Below are 18,068 nucleotides of genomic sequence, written 5' to 3'. Positions count from 1 at the left end.
TACTACTAGTATAATCTAATAGAAGCTTATACTCTTAGAATTATTATAAAGCTAGATAGACTAATATCGAGTTCGAAGTAAGAGTAATTATATCTCGACCTCTTTATAAATAAAAGTATTTTACTTTAGCTCGGCTAGTATATAGTTATAAACTAGCCTATCGCTAATAGTAAGAAAGACTTTAAGCTATACTACTATTAAGAGTAGGTTTTTACTAGCTCTAGTTACTAGAAGAGTATTCCTTCTAATAGAAAAGAGATCGCTACCTTTTATAATTAAGTATCTAGATTAAGAGTCGAGTAATATAAGTACGACTTTCCTAAACTATAAAATAAGATTATAAAACTACTTAGGAAAACTATAGATAAGCTATAAGAGCTCGGAGATAAGCGTATAGATTCTAATTAATAGCGAAAGATTCTTAGAAACGTTAGCTTTAAGGTTTTTAATATCGTATATAATATAGTAGCTAGAAACTTCTATAACGAGTTCTTTTATCTAAATATTATAAGTACTTCGAAAATTAAACTAAAATATCTTTCTATAGTTATCGCCGATCTCTAGAACTACTTCGCTATCTAGATTAGAGTATTTAGATATAAGTACTACTTTATCTAAAATAGAGTTACTTCTAGTATAGATACTTTAAGTAAGTATAACTAGAGTAAAGCTAATAGTATCGAGAAAAGAAAAAGTAATATAGATTATAAGGAAGCTATTAATTAGATTATAAAGCTATATAAGTATATACGTAGCTCTAAACTTCCTAGAATACTAAGTATACTACTAGTTTAGAATACCTTCTATAAGTAATCTAAGCTATAGAAGAGGCTAGCTAAATAGTATATTATCTAAGTCGAAAGTACTTATACTAGCCTTATAAAGAAAGTTATCTATATAATAGCTCTACTCGATCTTATTAATAAGATCCTAGACTCTATAGATAACGACCTATAGCGCCGTTTCGAGTCGGCTTAGAGCTAGCTTTATTAGCTTATAAATAATAAGAATTACTTAAATACTATATATAATCTATTATATCTAGCTAATATAACGAAGCTAGCTAACTATAAGCTCGATAAAGAACTTACTACGACTAAGACTTTATTATATTTAGACTATAATATATATATTATAGTATTAAGTATATATTTTAGTTTAAATAATAATATCTATAGTACTTCTAAGAACGCTCTAGACTATCTCTTAGCTCTCTACGAAGTATATAATCTACCTAAAATATTCTTATATTTTGCTAATAGAACTATAGAGTAAGCGTACTACTTTTATTATAAATATAATAGAGTAGGTAGTTAATTATTATCTTATTCGAGACTTTACTAAAAATACTTTCTTTTCTAAAGCTATAGATAATTTATTCGACTTACTAGTTTAAATATACTAGAAATATAGAAAATATTATAATTAGTATCTAATATTCTAAAATAGACTTCTTTATCTTCCTTAGCTTTAGAAGCTATAACTTACTAAGATCTCTACTTAATTACTTTATTATTATTTTTAGTAAAATTAATCGTATTATCGTTAGTAGACTAATAGACTTAATAAGAATAAGACTATAAACTCTACTAATAGAGTTTCTAGTTATTTATCTAGATATCTATATAGTCTACTATAGTAATTAATACTATATTCTTAGATAGACTTTAAAGCGAAGATATCTAGTTTATAGAAAGCTTAGTAAGCGGATAATATCCGCTTCGATAGTAGTAAAAGTATCTCGATAGTATATAGAAGTTTTATATAGAGTAGATAATATATAATATATAACGTACGATAAGTAGTATATAATAAGTAGTATATAATATATAATATATAACGTATAACGAGTAGTATATAACGAGTAGTATATAACGAGTAGTATATAACGAGTAGTATATAACGAGTAGTATATAACGAGTAGTATACGAATATATAATAAGCGAATATATAATAAGCGAATATATAACGAGTAGTAATATAATAAGTAGTAATACGACGAGTAGTATAGACGAGTATAAACGCGCGATATATAATAATAATACTTCTAGAACTAAGAGATAAGTAGCGGATTATAATAATATAGTAGAGTTAATATAGCTAATTAAGCTAAGTAGCAAGGTACTATATAGCGAGATATTACTTAGAGCTAGAGGAAGCGCTACTTCTACTTAACTCTAAGTATCGAGGTCTTACTACTTAGATCCTAAATATAGTAGCTCTACTAATACTTTAATAATATAAGTAAAACTATCGCTACTACTTTTAAGTATCTATAGAGTAACTTAAGTAAATCTACTAGTATTTTCTTTATACTAAAAAAAGCTAGTAAAGTACTAGCTACTAGTATACTTTCTACTAATAAGCTTATAGTAATAAGTATAGGTCTTACTATCTAGTATAGTATATTCGAGCTAGAGTATAAAATATATTTTATATTCTACTAGTTACTTACTTCTTTTATATAGTACTAATTTATATAATAGAAGCTCTATTTACTTAGTACTTCTAGTAAAGCTCTAGATCTTACTATTACTTCTATTTACTCTAGCTAGTTTACTTAGAATAAAGAAGAGCTCTCTAAGCTCGAAATAAATAATAAAAAGAAAAGTAAAAAGAAGAATAATAATATAGACTTAAATATAGATAGTAAGTAGTCTATAGACCTTATACTTTTCTTCTACTAGGCTCTTATAGTACTCTTATATCTCGCTAGCTCTAAGCTATATACTTCTATTATATATAGTATATACTATACTTATAAATACTATAAATAAATACTTTCTTTTCTTTTATAATATTTTAGTTTTCTAAATTCTTATATTTTAGTAGTTCTTATATTTTAGTAATACTTAGTATTTAGAATTCTTAGAATTCTTTACTATTCTACTAACTACTAGTATTACTATTTCTTCTATAGTTTTATTTTATATATAGGCTATTTAGTTTTATATTATACTTCGAATATATTAAATATCTTATAATCTCTAATATATTCTACTAGCTTCTAAATATTATATTTCTCTAGCTATTTATACTATTAAACTAAATACTTCTTTATATCTTTCTTTATATAGCTTTCTAGTATTCTTTTAATTTTCTATTTACTTTACTTATTTATAAGTAGTAGGCTAGTATTCTATATATTACTACTTTACTAGAGTTCTAAGAGAATATATAAAAGATATTATAAATCTATAAGCTAGTTAGTAGAGCTAGGTAGTACGCCTACTTTCTAACTATATTAATAACTTTAAATAGTTTAGTAAATTTATTTACTAGCTTCTTTAATAGTACTTTTAACTAGAAGTTCTTTATAAATAATAGAACTAAGTCGCTAATCTTAAATTCTATTAGCTAGTACTTCTAATTAAAGTACTTAGCTTAAGATTCGTTTACTTATTACTAGTACTTAGTTAGCTCTTTATAGTTCTACTTTAACTTTTCTATAGTATTCTTTACTATTAGTACTTTTCTTCGAAGAAGTATATTTCGAGCTTTACTTATATCTCTCTTATATATTTCTATAGAAAGGTCTAGATTAAACTTATATACTACTCGAAATAGTAATATTTTAAGTATAGTATTTATACTATTATTATATATAAATTCTACTAATAATAGAATAGACGCCTAGTCGTTCTATTACTTACTATAATAGATATATAGATACTACTTAAGCGTTTAGTTTATATACTTAGTTTAACTATTAGTCTATAAGTAGAATATAGTACTTAGCTTATATTTAATATATATTTTATAGTAGAAGTCTAACTAGAACTAGCTAGTAAAAACTAAGCTTCTATTACTTATAATACTAGCTAGTATACTATATAGTTATATTATTTTATTAATTAGAATATTTATAAGCTCTATACTAGTATAGTACTTTATTATTTAGACGAAAGTTACTATCTTCGAGTAACGATCTATAATTATAAGAATTATATCGAAAATATAGCTATTCTATTTACTAAATAGAAGATCTATAATAAAGTCTATAAATAAATTCTTCTAAAAATAGTTAGGTAGTAGAAGTATAGCTTTCTTACTATAGAGATAATAGCGCTTTACTTTTACTTTCTAATAGTTACTATACTACTCGATATACTACTTTATATTATTACTAACTTCTAACTACTAGTACTTCTATTTAACTAATTCTACTATTTTATTCTTACTAAAATAGCTTACTAGAATATCGTTATAGTATATATAGATTACTTATATCTATAATACTAGGTCGTTCGGTAGATATAGAGCTTCTTTATAGTATATATAGCTATTCTTAATAGTATATTTCTCGCTTACTATATCTTTATATTCGGCCTACTTATATAGTACTTTTACTTTTAGATCGAGCTATACTAATATAGTAGTATACCTAAAAATTATATCTAAGATATTAGTATATAGCTACTCTTATATAGTAATAGTACTAGTAACTTATAAAAGTAGAGTAAAGCTAAACTAATAAACTAAATAGTTAGCTACTATTATAATATATCTACTATTAGATAGTACTATCTCTCTACTCTTAACTACTACTATAACTACTTTTAGAGTATCTAACTAAGCCTAGTATATAGCTTTTATATAGATAATAACTAGGCTACTTATAAATATAGTACTCTATATTTAGAGTTTCTACTATAGTAATAGTAGGAGGTTATTTATTTCCTTTATCTCTTATATATAGTTACTATATCTAGATAGTATATTAGCTAGATTAAGCTTACTAGCTTAATAGCTAATAGTAAAATTAAAGAAAGTAAGAAATATTATCTACTTTACTTATCTATCTATTAACTACTTAACGTTTATAAATCTCTTAAAGTTAGTATAATTAATAAGTACCTTAACTTTATATATAGTATTTTCGAAATATAGTTACTATACTTTAAATACTTTAACTACTATAAGTAGTTTCTTATTATAAACTTTATAGTTATATTTAGTATTAATTATCTTCTATAAGAAGAAAGTAATTAGATACTATTCTACTTCGAATAGTTAGCTTAGAATACTAGCTACTATAAAGTCGGAAGCGTCGGTTTTAACTTATAAGTATAGTATAAAGTTAAAGTACCTTAGTAGTAGTATAGTTTAAAATTAATTCTTTAGCTTATAGAATACTTACTTCTTAGCTACTTTCTACTTAATTAGCTCTAGTTTCTTTCTATCCTTTATACTTTTTAATAGCGCTATTAAAGATACTATAACTCTCGAATATCCGAAAATAAATTAATAGTAGAAGTTTATAAATCTAAAGAAGAATTAAATTTCTATTAGTATAGTTAGAGTTAGCTATAAAGTAATTATAGCTACTCTACTTAGATCTATTATAATACTACTAGTAGTTACTATAAATCTAAGAAAGTCGACTTTTTTCTAGAAGAACTTATACTTAGAACGCTATATATAGAGTCTAAACTTATAGAGCCTTTTAAGTATAGTATATATATCTTATATATATTTCTTATATATTCTACTATAAATTAGAATATCGTCTAGATATACTATATAGCTTATATCGACTAGCTCTACTAGTATATAGTTAATATATACTTAGAATATTACTAGTATATTTATTAAGCCGAAAAGTATTACTTTATACTAGAAATAGCTATAGTATATATAGAATATAGTCTTCTAGTAGTTACTTAGCTTAATCCGAATATAGTAGTATATATTAGCTAAGTCTAAAGATATAAACTATATAGCTTCTATAAGTCTATCTAGTATTTTACTAATTAGAAGTAGTAGATACTAGTTCTTAATAGTAATTTCGTTTAGCTTATAGTAGTCGATATATAACTATAGCTTATTATTCTTCTTTAGTATAAATAGAATAAGTATACTTACTTTACTATTAGAATACTCGATCTAATTATACTCGAGTTCTATTTTTAAGTATTTCTTAAACTTATTTAGTTCTTACTTTAACTAGTAATATAATAGATAGAATAGTAGTATAGTTCTAGGCTATAAGTTAATTATATACTCTATACTATTAACTAGCTTACTTCTTATTTTCTCTATCGGATTAAGAATATTATTAAAATAATAGAACTTCTTAGAAATAGACTTAACTTTACTATCTATTTTACTTAAGCTTACTATAAATACTACTAGTATTTTCTAAAAATTCTTAAAGAACTTATAAGCTTCTCGGACTTCGAACTTACTAAAATAATCGTTACTATATAGCTATTTATCTATAGTACTACTAGCTAGTATATACTAAGTACGTTACTATAAATAGCTTAAGATTATATTAGAAGTTAGTATATTATATATATAGAAGATACTATCTATAGATTACTTCTTACTACTAGAGTCTATAATCTATATATATATATAGTATATACTATAATAGTACTCTAATTTACCTATAAAGATAGTAACTAGTAGTAGAGCTATATTCGGCTTTATTAGTAAGTTATACTATAGTATAAAGGCTCTTAATATTATATTAATATCTATAGTATTATTAAGAAGAAAAGTAGCTAGCTTACTATCTAATTATATTTCGACTTCTTCTTCTATATATATTACTAGTATACTCTAAACTAGTAGAGAGTTATTACTATCTAGTTTAGTACTAGTAACTTATATATTATTTCTAGTACTTTAGCTTTTTTTACTCTAAACTACTTCTTTACTATAGTTACTCTATAAATAGCTAGCTTATTACTATCTTTTCTAGAGTTTAAGTAGTTAGAACTAATATAGCTAACTTTATTATATATAAAGTATATAGGTTACTAACTTTTACTTTTACTTTTATTTCTATATTTACTCTTTAGCTTACTACTATAAGTATTATATTAGTTACTAGTCGAACTAGAAGCTTCTTTATAAGAAGTATTACTATCGATATACTTATACTTAGCCTACTTATTCTTAGTATTACTATAATATAGCTTATAAGATATAGTTTTCTTAGCTTACTTAAAGTATCTTACTAGAGTAATAAAGTTAGTATACTTATTAGAAATAATATAGTTCTTAATAATATCCTTATATAGTAATAGCTTTAGTTTTATAAAGAACTAGTATACTAGCTATATCTTAGTATAATTATCTAACTAAAACTCTAGGTTACTAAGATCTATTATATATTCTAGCTCTTACTCTAGTATATATTCTTATATTCTATAGTTATAAGAAGTATATAGTTTACTTAATCTCTAATAATATTATATAGAAATTAATAGAACTAAGACTAAGTATATCCTATAAATAGAATATTTAAGTATTTATTATACTATATTTTTTATACTTTACTTATAAGATATATAATACTTATAATTACTTTCTAGTAATCTATTAGAAACCTCTTTAGTATAGCTATAAAGTTTACCTCGAAAGTATAAATAAATTTATATACTTTCTTTATAGTTTTATTCTTAAAGAGCTTAAGTATATATAGCTTAATAGACTTATATAAGCTATACTTATTACTTTTAGAATATATACTACTTATATAACTTATAGATATATCGCTTTACTAAAGTATTAGCTATCCGAGGCCTAGTACTATTATACTTAACTATACTAGTAATTTAATTATTTATACTTCTTTTAGTAAGCGTTCGTTCTTAGCTTTAAGAGTATAGATTTCTAGCTATTTATATAATATATTATTTTTAGCTTAGAGATATCTATATATTATATATATATTACTAGTATTATTAGTATTATTTATATTCTCGTTCTATTTCTTTTTAGCTTATACTATTCTAGATTCTAATATTTTTTTAATATAGCTTAATAGCTATCTATTATTTAGTATATTATTATTATAATTAGTCTACTAAGTAGATATATTTTATATAAGTATAATAGGCTTTAATAGATCGCTACTCTTAATAAAGTAGAAGAATTATAATTATAAGAGTAGAATATAGTAATATATTAAGCGCCTCTAGACTCTCTATCTAGAAATATTAAAAATAATTCTTACTTCGTTAGTTTATATATATTCTATATACTTTTATTCTATACTAAGTATAAGTAGTACTAGCTATTATACTTTAACGCCTAATAAGCTATACTTTTTAAGCTATATACTTCTAGCTCTTATAGATATATAGATATATATATATAAGTATATAAATAAGAAAATAATATAGGTTAAGTATAACTATAAACTTATTACTTATATTTACTATATACTCTACTAGTAGAATAATAGTAGAAGTTTTTACTTTACTACTAGTAATACTACTATATTTCTACTATTATACTACTATACTTTAATTTTCTTTCTATTTAGAAACTATAATATAATACTTTTAAGAAACTAGCTAATATAACTAGCTAGAAGATATAAAGTTCTATAGTCTATTAATAATAGCTCGATTATAAATCTTAGAAGAAGTATAATAAATATTCTTCTATAAAGAAAGTAAATAACTCTAAATAAACTTCTAGTAAAACTTCTAAGAATCTTAGCTCTAAAAGAAAGTAACTATTATATAAGAAATAGCTAGCTTACTATAAAGAGAGTCTCGATAGTTAGTAGATATATCTCTATTAATATAATAATCTAAATAAATAGAAAGAAAAGTAATTCTTTTAGAAACTTCTAGTAGTACTCTAATAGACTTAAGTTTAAAGTTTATAGAACTTTAAATAAAAAGATAAATAGCTAGTAGAGGCCTAGTAGACTTCTAGTAGACTTCTATATATTTCTTTTAAAAAGAAAAAAGAAAGAAATAGAATTATTCTTATATATAATCTAAAGCTACTATATTACTATAATTTTAAAATAGTATTTATATACTCTTATATCTACTACTTACTTTATAAGCTACCTATATAGTAGTATAGTATTTATAAAGCCTATTTATAGTATCTATATCTATTATAACTTTACTTATTTTCTTTATTTATTTCTATTTATAATATATACTATTTTATCGAACTCTACTTCTATATATCTAAAGTACTCTATTTAAGAAAGCGAAGTAGAAATTTCTACTATATAGCCTATAACTAGAAGAACTCTACTATAGATTAAAATTCTATTTAATATAGTACTATATACTAATTATTCTACTATTCTTTATAGTAGAACTACTATATATAGGCTAACTAGCGGAGCACTATAGGAGCGCGGTAGGTATAAGGAGGAATAACGAATAAGTAGACCCTCGTCTTTAGTTCGGAAGCAAACCTCTATAGTTATTATCTTAGTACCTGCGTCCCGTCCGTCCTCGCTGCGCCACGTGACCATGTCCACTTCGCGCACTTCTAGTAACCACACTTCAGTCTTCAGTCGACCTTCAACTATGTGACTCTCTTATTCCAAGCAATGTCCTCTTCCGCTACCGCCGACATCAACCCCCATACACCGCCACCGCAGTCGCCCAATCTCGCGTGCTCCGCTCCGACGCAATCGCGGCCCATCTCTCCGCCGCTGACCATCACTCCATCTCCGCCGCCCGCATCCTCCTCGCTCTCCGCTCTTACCTCCGACAGCGCTCGAGATATCGTTCGTCTCTTCCGCCAGCACGGGAACGCGAGGGCCGAGAACGATATTGTGCGTGACGACGTCGAACGCGCAGTCCTTACCGAGGCACTCGACCACCTCCGAGCCCACGAGCCCGAGACGTGGCACAACGTGCAGGAAAGAACGCGCTGGGAGTACAACGCTGCGACGAAGCAACTGCGCTTCCGCATGGTGAGCGCCTTTCACGAGAGTATCTGCGAATCAATCGAGCGCAAGATTCGCAAGTACATGCGCGACGCCATCCGTAACTCTCCACTGCCGCCAGAGGATCGCGAACGCGCTTTACACTGTTTCACGACCGATATCTGCAGCACAGGCAGCGCCGATGTGCAGCACGGCTATTCCGAAGGAACAGTACTCTCCGCCGGCGGCAAGGACAGTCCTGACAAGTCGTGGACCTTTGGCAACGCGAAGACAGCCGTCTTTGTACTCGAATTCGCTTGGTCAGAACAGCTCCGCCATTTGAAGGAGAAGTCGGAGAGATATGTGCTGGACACGACGACCGACGTACGTACTGTACTAGGCATCTCGTCCGACTATTCTGCAGTGGAGAAGACAACGGCGCCGCCGACGAAAGTGCTGCGTTATCGCCGCTACTTTCGGGATGGAGAGTATGGTCTTGCAAAGTGGGGTCCCAAGGACATCTCCCGAGACTGGGTTTTTACGCTTCGTCTGTCCGACTTTGTGCCGTGGAATGTCTCTGCCAAACATCCTCATTTCCAAACATGGAGTGACGCTGTAGGCAATGTCACCTTTCCGTCTCGTCTGTTCCGAGACGTGATCAATCAAGCTAACAAATTCCGCAATCCGTAAGTTTGACGTGGCGATCCTGTTTTCGGCATGAAATTCCCCTGCTGACCTTTGCGACAGGCCATCACCGGGAAGCGCAGTTGACGACCTCTTTGCCACGGCTGTCCTTGGGGTGCATGAACGCGAGGACTCCGAACCGACGAGCAGCCCGTCCGAACAGACTGACAGCCTGCCTCTACCTGCCTCAGCCGACCAGAGCTTCGGGAGCACTACTTCTGCCTCAGAATATTCACCCGACCGGACTTCCGTTGTTGTCGGTGCCACTCCAGCGGACCCACCTCGCCCCGGCCTTCCCTCTCGCTTGACAAGATCGAAGCGGACAAAGATTGTGGACACAGGCTGATGGAAGATGTGGCCTCGCCTCGCTTTCATCTTCAAGGAGAGCAAAGCTTATGATCCCGTCGCTCGTTGGCCCAATTCTACAAGGAGAAGACCATGTTGGTGTCAACCATGCCACTAGCACGCACCGCTTGAATCCGAAATCTCATTGTCGGCGATCCCGGGCCGCGTCTGCTCAATGAACGCTACAGATACATGCGACTAAGACTGTACCATCGTATTCTGAACAACTCCAAGTGAGAAGGGAAGGATACGAGGATTTGTGTACGGGACACAGATCGCCAAATACGATATTTTGCTGGGCACTTTCTCCGAGTCCGCCCAAAGTGCATGGCCAGCGTGGCTTTCGATGGCCCACGCTCTACGCTTTCAATTCCTGTCCCCTCCGCCCAAGGACCGGCTGGTGGGTGACGGGTCATTCCCACGGCGAGTCGGGTGGTCATGGCACCACTCTATCGCCACCAGTCTATGGCTGCCGAGAAAAGCGGGCTGCGTAGATAGCGGCCGATTACTGACCGAAAGTTCCCCTGGAGTGTTCTCGAATTCTTGCCCGGTCATGCCGTTGTCGATCTGAGTCTCAGACATACACCGCCTTGCGTCGGCTCTGATCAATATCGCCTCGCTTCTGGTTCAGATGCAGCTGCGCGGCAGATTCGATTCGTGGGAAGAGGAATCCTTGTCGATCGTATCTTCATGAGTTGGAGATAGAGGACCAGTCACCAAGGAAGGAGAGATCTTGCACTTTCCTCTCTCACAAAGTGCATTCCTTGCTCCAGGAAGTGCGTCAAGCTACGTTGCTGATTCTACAGTGTGGGAACTCTGCGAAGGCTTGCGTCGTCGCAGGAACAGAAGCGGCACCACAGCGGCTCCGATCATCTTCAGCGTCAATACGTAGGGTTTTGCGCGACCGACTGCGACTGCGAATGCGCTGGTAGCTTTGCAGACAAGCACTCCTACGTTTATCGCGAAGATGGCATTCCTGTCCTACAAACAGGCTTACTTAGATGAAACACGATATAGCACACGCTGGCTGAAAATCCTTTGGAGAAGCGTTCCTGTTACCAGAAAGATGTGTTGAGCACCACAACTAGATGCACCGGACACCTGCCAACCTCGAGGCTGCACTACTTCTGGGATATTTTGAGGTCTGGCAGCGTCAAATCGAGAAAGAAGTTCGGAAACCTGCGACGTCGCAGGCATGATGGAAGCGGCACCGCACGCATAGCGTGTTCCTAGATATTACCTCTGCTAGGGGAAGGGTGGCTTGTGGCTTTGATGGTCTTTTGAAAATTTCAGAACAGTTAGTCAATTGGGATCAAGCTTGAAATCTTTCGTCTTATCATCTCTCTTTGCTTTCGTTGCTTCTGCTTCCGCTGTCGCAGCAAAGACATCATTAGCATTCCTCGCCTTTTCCTCCCGGATCTAGCTCGCCCGCCCAAAGGCAGCACTTTTGCTCGCGCAGCCTCTGTGCCCTAAGCCGCCTGCAGCGGACGTCGTTCAGGTGTATTGTGCGAAGCCACCTTCGCGGGTGGCTGCATAGCTTGCGGGCTGTGCAAAGCTCAGCCTTGCGTAGGAGGTACTTCAGACCAGTTGAGCACACCGTATGTAGCTCTCCGTCCCGCGGAAGCTGCGCAACAAACACCACATTTCTCTGCTGTTGTCGACCTCCGATCCAGAGATCTTGACTGCACATGTCGCTACTCTGCAGCTAGGATGGAGATGACCCGCCAAGTTCCACGCGCCTGGAAACCGCCTCCTCTGAGCGACTCGAACTCTCAAATCCGACTGCTCTGGATTCATCCCGACAACGAAGAAGACGATATACGCTGTACCGTGTCTATATAGGATCTCGAAGACGCACCAGAATATCGAGCAATCTCTTACGCTTGGGGCTTGCCAGATCCAGAGGCTTTCATTAACGTTACATCGATAACACCTTCTTCTAGGGGATATAGTTTTGAAGTCGCTAACTGTAACCGTGTCAGAGTGCGAGAGAACGCTCGATACGCTCTCTGGCAAGCCAGGCTACATTTTCCGGGATCTTATCTTTGGATCGATTCTGTGTGTATTAATCAGACAGATCTGCCAGAGAAGACTGCACAAGTAACGATAATGGCTAGGATATATGCCAGCGCCGCGACAGTACTTGCATGCATAGGTCCAAGCGATCTTTCTAGTAACTTAATTTATGAAGCTTCTCATCCTCATTCTAAGCTGATTCCACTATACGAAGATAGCGACGAAGTACCTATGCCTCAGCGGCGGGAAATGCTGGAGCTGTTATTAGGAGCCAAAACAGCGAATCGTGTGATCGAGCATTGGAAGACCTTCTCTGCGCGCAGATATTTCTCTCGGCTATGGATCATACAAGAGTTGTATAGTGCCCACGAGCGACTGGTTTTATGTGGCGACTCCCTTATGGACTGGAATTACATCATTGCCCTGGAATCCCGATTTACCAGTTGGGGATTTGAGCCCGATTTGGTCGGCGAGCACGGCTACGATGGAAGGCTTGTTACTCTGAACGATCTGATCGTTTCTAGGGGGGGAGGGCCGTGGAAATTGGATCTTAGTGACTTCTGGTCCATACCGGGGCAATTCCTCTGTGAAGATGTCCGTGATCGCGTCTACGGCGTCCTTGAGATTTTTGACTGGGAAGGAAATGGTATGCAAAAGCCCAAGCCCAATTACGAGACCTCCGTCTTCGATCTGGCGCTTCACTTGATGTCGCATACTCGCGATGAGCATCCAGTAAGCGCAGCGATTGTGATCGATTTGCTAGAGCTCGGCAAACTCCCAACGCGCGATCTTGTTGCCCAGTACCAAGCGTCGCAACATCTCAAGCAGCCGGTGGATGTCGATTGGTATCTGTGGCCACATCAACCTCGTGGCATCTGTCTTTTGCGGCAAGACTGTCTTGGGCGGCTCTCTGCTGACCTCGAGCTAGCAGAAGAAGAAGAGGTGGAGTCCGCGACCGAGGTCAGTCGTCTGCTGAAGTCTGCGGCCCAGATGGATGGCGCGAATGCCACAGCGTTGCCTTTTAGCAACGAACAAAAACCCTCTCAGATATACACGGGCGACACGGTGTCTGCGATCGCGTGGCCTGAAGTCAAGCCAGGGGACATCTTAATACAAGCTGGGCATTTTACCTTCGTGATACGCCAAGTTGCGAATGACAGTTACTTTCGAGTTGTGGCCCATGCAATTAAGCTCAGTCAGTTTGATTACCGGGTTTGGGAGTACTGGACGTGTGGCTGTTGGTCACAGGAGGTCAAGGAAAGCGTATCGAACCAGGGTGTGTTATTGGCGTTCACTAGCTTAACCCACCCAGAAGAATTGATGATGGGTACTTTCAGTGATGATGGATACACATTGAGCTCTCGCGTAGTGCGTGGCTTGCTCAATATACCCCCAATCGGTACACTGGTCGAGGATGCATCCACGGACTCTTGGAAGGCCGAGACGTGGGCACGATCCATCGAACAATCGTGCACCGAACACGATGCTGAAGAGAGTAACCGTTGGCGGCGCAAACCCATTCAATTCGCGGCCGCGTCGGGCTGTGGACCAGCTCTAGAAACAGTTACAATCTAAGTTGCAAATCTAACGAGGCACGTGCATTTGATAAGGGTACAAGGACAAACGAACACGCTTCGGTAAAGTCGCATGCATACGGGCTCTGGAATGAGGACGGATCATGCCCTTGATCAAACCCACTTCCTGCTCGATGAGCGATTCCTACTTCGACTTTGGCTGCATTCAAGCATGCAAGAGCTGACGCAACTTGTGGCATCATGCAATTCTCGCTGGAAATGCCTGCTTGACCGTACCCCAGTCCTCCTGAGACGATACTGCCAAAGAGTGGTAAGCAGATGAGCTTTTTCAGCTTAATCAACATTTATGCATTGTGTACGAGGCTGCAAAGTGCAATCGACTGCGGCAAAATTCTCTAGAATATGAGCCGGTCCCTGACTCTTGATCTTCATCGAACACGGTTACCATAGACGATAACTCAAGCACTACGGCTTTATGAGGAGAGATCAACTCTGTGGATTAGTCTACGAGAGCGAAGCCTGCTAGTATGTTAAGCATGGACGACAGCAGCGGCCTGCGATCGAGGAGTCGCGGGCAAGGCATTCTAGACAATGTCCGAGCAATCTCAGTAGTCGGAAAATCGCAAAGCCAATGGGACCACAAACCGCTAGTTAGTGCACCGGAGAAGACGGCAGGAGAAGATGAGTCCCGGAAGTCTTGTGCCGTCCACAAGCTCTTCACAGCACGCTTGCAGCGTCTTTCCCAGTCCGTCCCGCCCCGCTGAAGTGCCAAATCTGCGCGTCTGAGTTGAACAGTCCCGTAGAGCACCTGGTAGTATCGGGCCAACACTGCTGCTCTTCGAGCTCTCGAGCTGCCACCGACAAGGTGGAGAAGGCACATCATGATGTGAGCCCCACAAAGTCAGACCGGGACAAGTTGCGGGAGGAGTCGGATACTCAAGAAAAAGGCATCGCGCAAAGTACTTGCGCAGCTTCCGAAGGACATGGACTGTGAGAAGTCTTCTATCGCTTCGAAGAAGATTGAGCTTGAGTTTGATTGGGTTGTAGTTTTTGAGCTCGAGTTTTATTGGGCTGTCGAGTCTCCAGTCGGCCCGAGCTTGGCGACACCTCTCATTCCCCCCTCGCACTTCGTCTGCGCCCAAGAACACTCGCACCTCCATCACACGACGAGCACGGCGCCGACTCTCCCGAACAGGATACCGCAGCGACGAACGCGCGCCATTCGTTCCCCTGTTTGACGATGCCGAGCCTCAGCGTCGCGACGGCGACCTTGCGAATTCCCGCACTCATCGAAAACTGTCCACCATCTCGTCAATCGCCTTCTCCTTCTCCGGCATCCGCGTCACGATGCACGAGGTCCAACCTGACGACCAGCCAAGGCAGCGATGAAGAGCTGCAGGGAGAGGTCAGGTGCCTACATGACTACGGCATTGACTGGACACATGCGAACTAGCGGTCCGTAAACAGCTGCACAAGCGCGGCCAGAAACAGCACAACCGGTGAGGACGACAGCGATTCCTGCACAGCGGACAGTGAAAGCCTGCGCGAAGATTAAAGGCTCCCGGGCAGCCCTCATACCGGCCACCACTTATGGGGAGCGCAACCTTCCCTGGCTTCAGATTGGTCTCGTTTGGTGGTCGATCTCCCCAGCCCGAAACCAGAGTGACGCGACTGGAATCGCTCAGTAGGTATAGTGACAACAGGGCTGCATCCGTAGATTTATGTGCACGAAACTTTCCTCGAATTTGACGAATCGAAACGAGCCATCCGACAACGACAATTACTCCCGATGGACAATCTGCAAGCCACGAAGTTGCAGTCAAGCCAGCGTTGTCATCCTCGACCTGACCACATCTTTAAAATATCATGATTTCGAAATTCTCTGAATGTTAGATGCGTATACTCCTGGCGAACAGCCACTTCAGGGACTGTGGAGGTTATTGTGTGGGCTGCGGCCGTCGCTTGCAGGGAGATCATTGCCGTCGGTGAATCGCCCAGAAATATAACGGCTGTCACGGAGGATGATCCACCAGAGCTCATTCCCTGGAGCTCTGGCAAGAGCAGTCCAATGAGAAGGATATCTCTCCACGTTGCTGGATCAAACTTGCATCGAATGCTGCATTACGAAAAACTTCCAGCTCAGCGCATGACCGTTTCGACCTGGTCTCTTCACCTGTGCAGTGTCTCTGATCCGCAAAGCTTTTATCCCAAACCGTCACTACCAGTTCTCTTCAATCCAGCTCTCCTCAACCCAGTCCTCACTAACAATCAGGACAACCATAAACCTTCATCCTACTTTCGTTTTGAGGAACGACTAGAATCTTCGTATTGGTACCTGGTGTCGGCGTCGACCAAGTCGCAGTACTGTTCAGCCAGCCAGCTTTCAACCCTCCGCCCGAGGTGTCCGCGTCTGGCAATATGGCGCTTCTGAAAGTGATGCCCATTTGGCACCGTGTCTGGCACTTGACGAGCGGCCAAGGTCATCGAGTCTATCGATAGTACTGCCCCATCCCGAACAACTCCACTTCTGAATCAAACGAGGGTGGCAGCATACCCGCCGCAGATGCGAGAACAACACCGGAACACTCACCGACGACTCCCGGTGCGCAGATCTGCTGATATGCATTTGAGACTGCGTTCGGGCGAGCTCAAAACGAGCTCTTTCTCGAACATGCTTTTCTTCGTGCGTCGAAGCATGATTGCTCACCTTCGAAATACTATCGGTCCCGAAACGACTGTGCTTTCCTCGCCCATCTGACCGCGAGCGTCTCGCTATCGATGACTCTCAGTCTGCGGTTAGTCAGCCCTACCTCAGCTAGGCAGGAATGGGTCCACGGACTGCTACTTATAGAAGCAGAGAACGACGAGCGGGGCACAAATGGGATTGGGCTTTATGTTCACGCAGCCTGACGAAGGGATCGCCAAGCAGTTGTAACTCCATCCATTGCAGACTTTTTCCGACCCCGACTACAGGTCACGATTCGATGGAGGCGCGGCAACACGGCCGGGTACATAGGGCTAGTCTTCCTTGGAAAATACTCGCGTCGACACATATGAGATTGCTCGCGCTTCTGTATATCGCCGCATGCTAGCGTTCACCTCCACCCTTGTTCTGCTAACTCTGCAACGAAGGCTGCCGTGAAGACCTTTGGGATGGCAGAGCTACTTTCTACGACCAGCCTGCCCTCGCTGTTCACGCAATACTGATCTCGCAACGCCTATATCTGCGGCTTCTCTTTGGAAAACGTCGTAAGAGCAGAGCCACAAGCATCGGACTATGCGAGAAAGGGTGGCGTTGGCCGTGTTCTCACACTCCCAGCAGCGCTCCTGAAGGAGTTCTCATCGGATGAGGATAACGGTGGCCTTCGAATATCTCAGCCAGTTCCGACACATCACATGCATTGAGCAGCAGAAGTCTGCAATGAAGACGATGGACAGGTTAAGAAGGCGGGAGGCCAGGAATTCAGCCTCAGATGGTAGTTACCCTAGACAGACACAGATAGACAGACTCAAACAACAACTTCGAGACGACCTTCTGACCGCGACACACGCGTCATTTTGACAGCTCCACGCCATTCGCGGAGAAGCTCAGATGGCACCGGCTAGGCTAGAGAGAGCTGAGAAAGGAAGCTGGAATTTCATGATGAACGATCAAGCTCAAAAAGTAGCAACGTGAGCCGCTTAGAACAACAAATCTCGATGATCCAAAGGTCCTTGGGTGTGGGAAGCACGGGTCTTGAGAGAGCGGAACTCTACAGATGTGCGAGCGATGGGGCGTGAGGAATGGCAGGAGCGGAGTGACGGCGTGGTTTACGAGGCTGAGAAGATTAGCCAGGAGAAGCTGC

At 38.1% G+C, this 18,068-nt stretch overlaps 2 protein-coding genes across 2 annotated transcripts; both read left to right on the top strand.

Annotated features, from left to right (window-relative positions):
- Window positions 1–9,322: 9,322 nt before the first annotated feature.
- On the top strand, window positions 9,323–10,673 carry RHO25_013212 (uncharacterized protein; the record flags this gene model as incomplete). The annotated part of the gene is made up of 2 exons (XM_023600713.2): window positions 9,323–10,329; window positions 10,391–10,673. 2 exons carry the CDS (start codon window positions 9,323–9,325, stop codon window positions 10,671–10,673), a joined length of 1,290 nt encoding a protein of 429 aa, XP_023448876.1.
- A 2,414-nt stretch (window positions 10,674–13,087) lies between these two features.
- Window positions 13,088–14,263, top strand: RHO25_013211 (uncharacterized protein; the record flags this gene model as incomplete). The annotated part of the gene is made up of 1 exon (XM_023600712.2): window positions 13,088–14,263. The coding sequence occupies one exon, from the start codon at window positions 13,088–13,090 to the stop codon at window positions 14,261–14,263; it is 1,176 nt and encodes a 391-aa protein (XP_023448872.2).
- Window positions 14,264–18,068: the final 3,805 nt, after the last annotated feature.

Source organism: Cercospora beticola, chromosome 10 (genome assembly GCF_033473495.1).
Source record: "Cercospora beticola chromosome 10, complete sequence".
NCBI lineage: Eukaryota > Fungi > Ascomycota > Dothideomycetes > Mycosphaerellales > Mycosphaerellaceae > Cercospora > Cercospora beticola.
The sequence above is the reverse complement of the archived record's forward strand: the minus strand, read 5'-3'. Positions and strand labels throughout refer to the sequence as shown.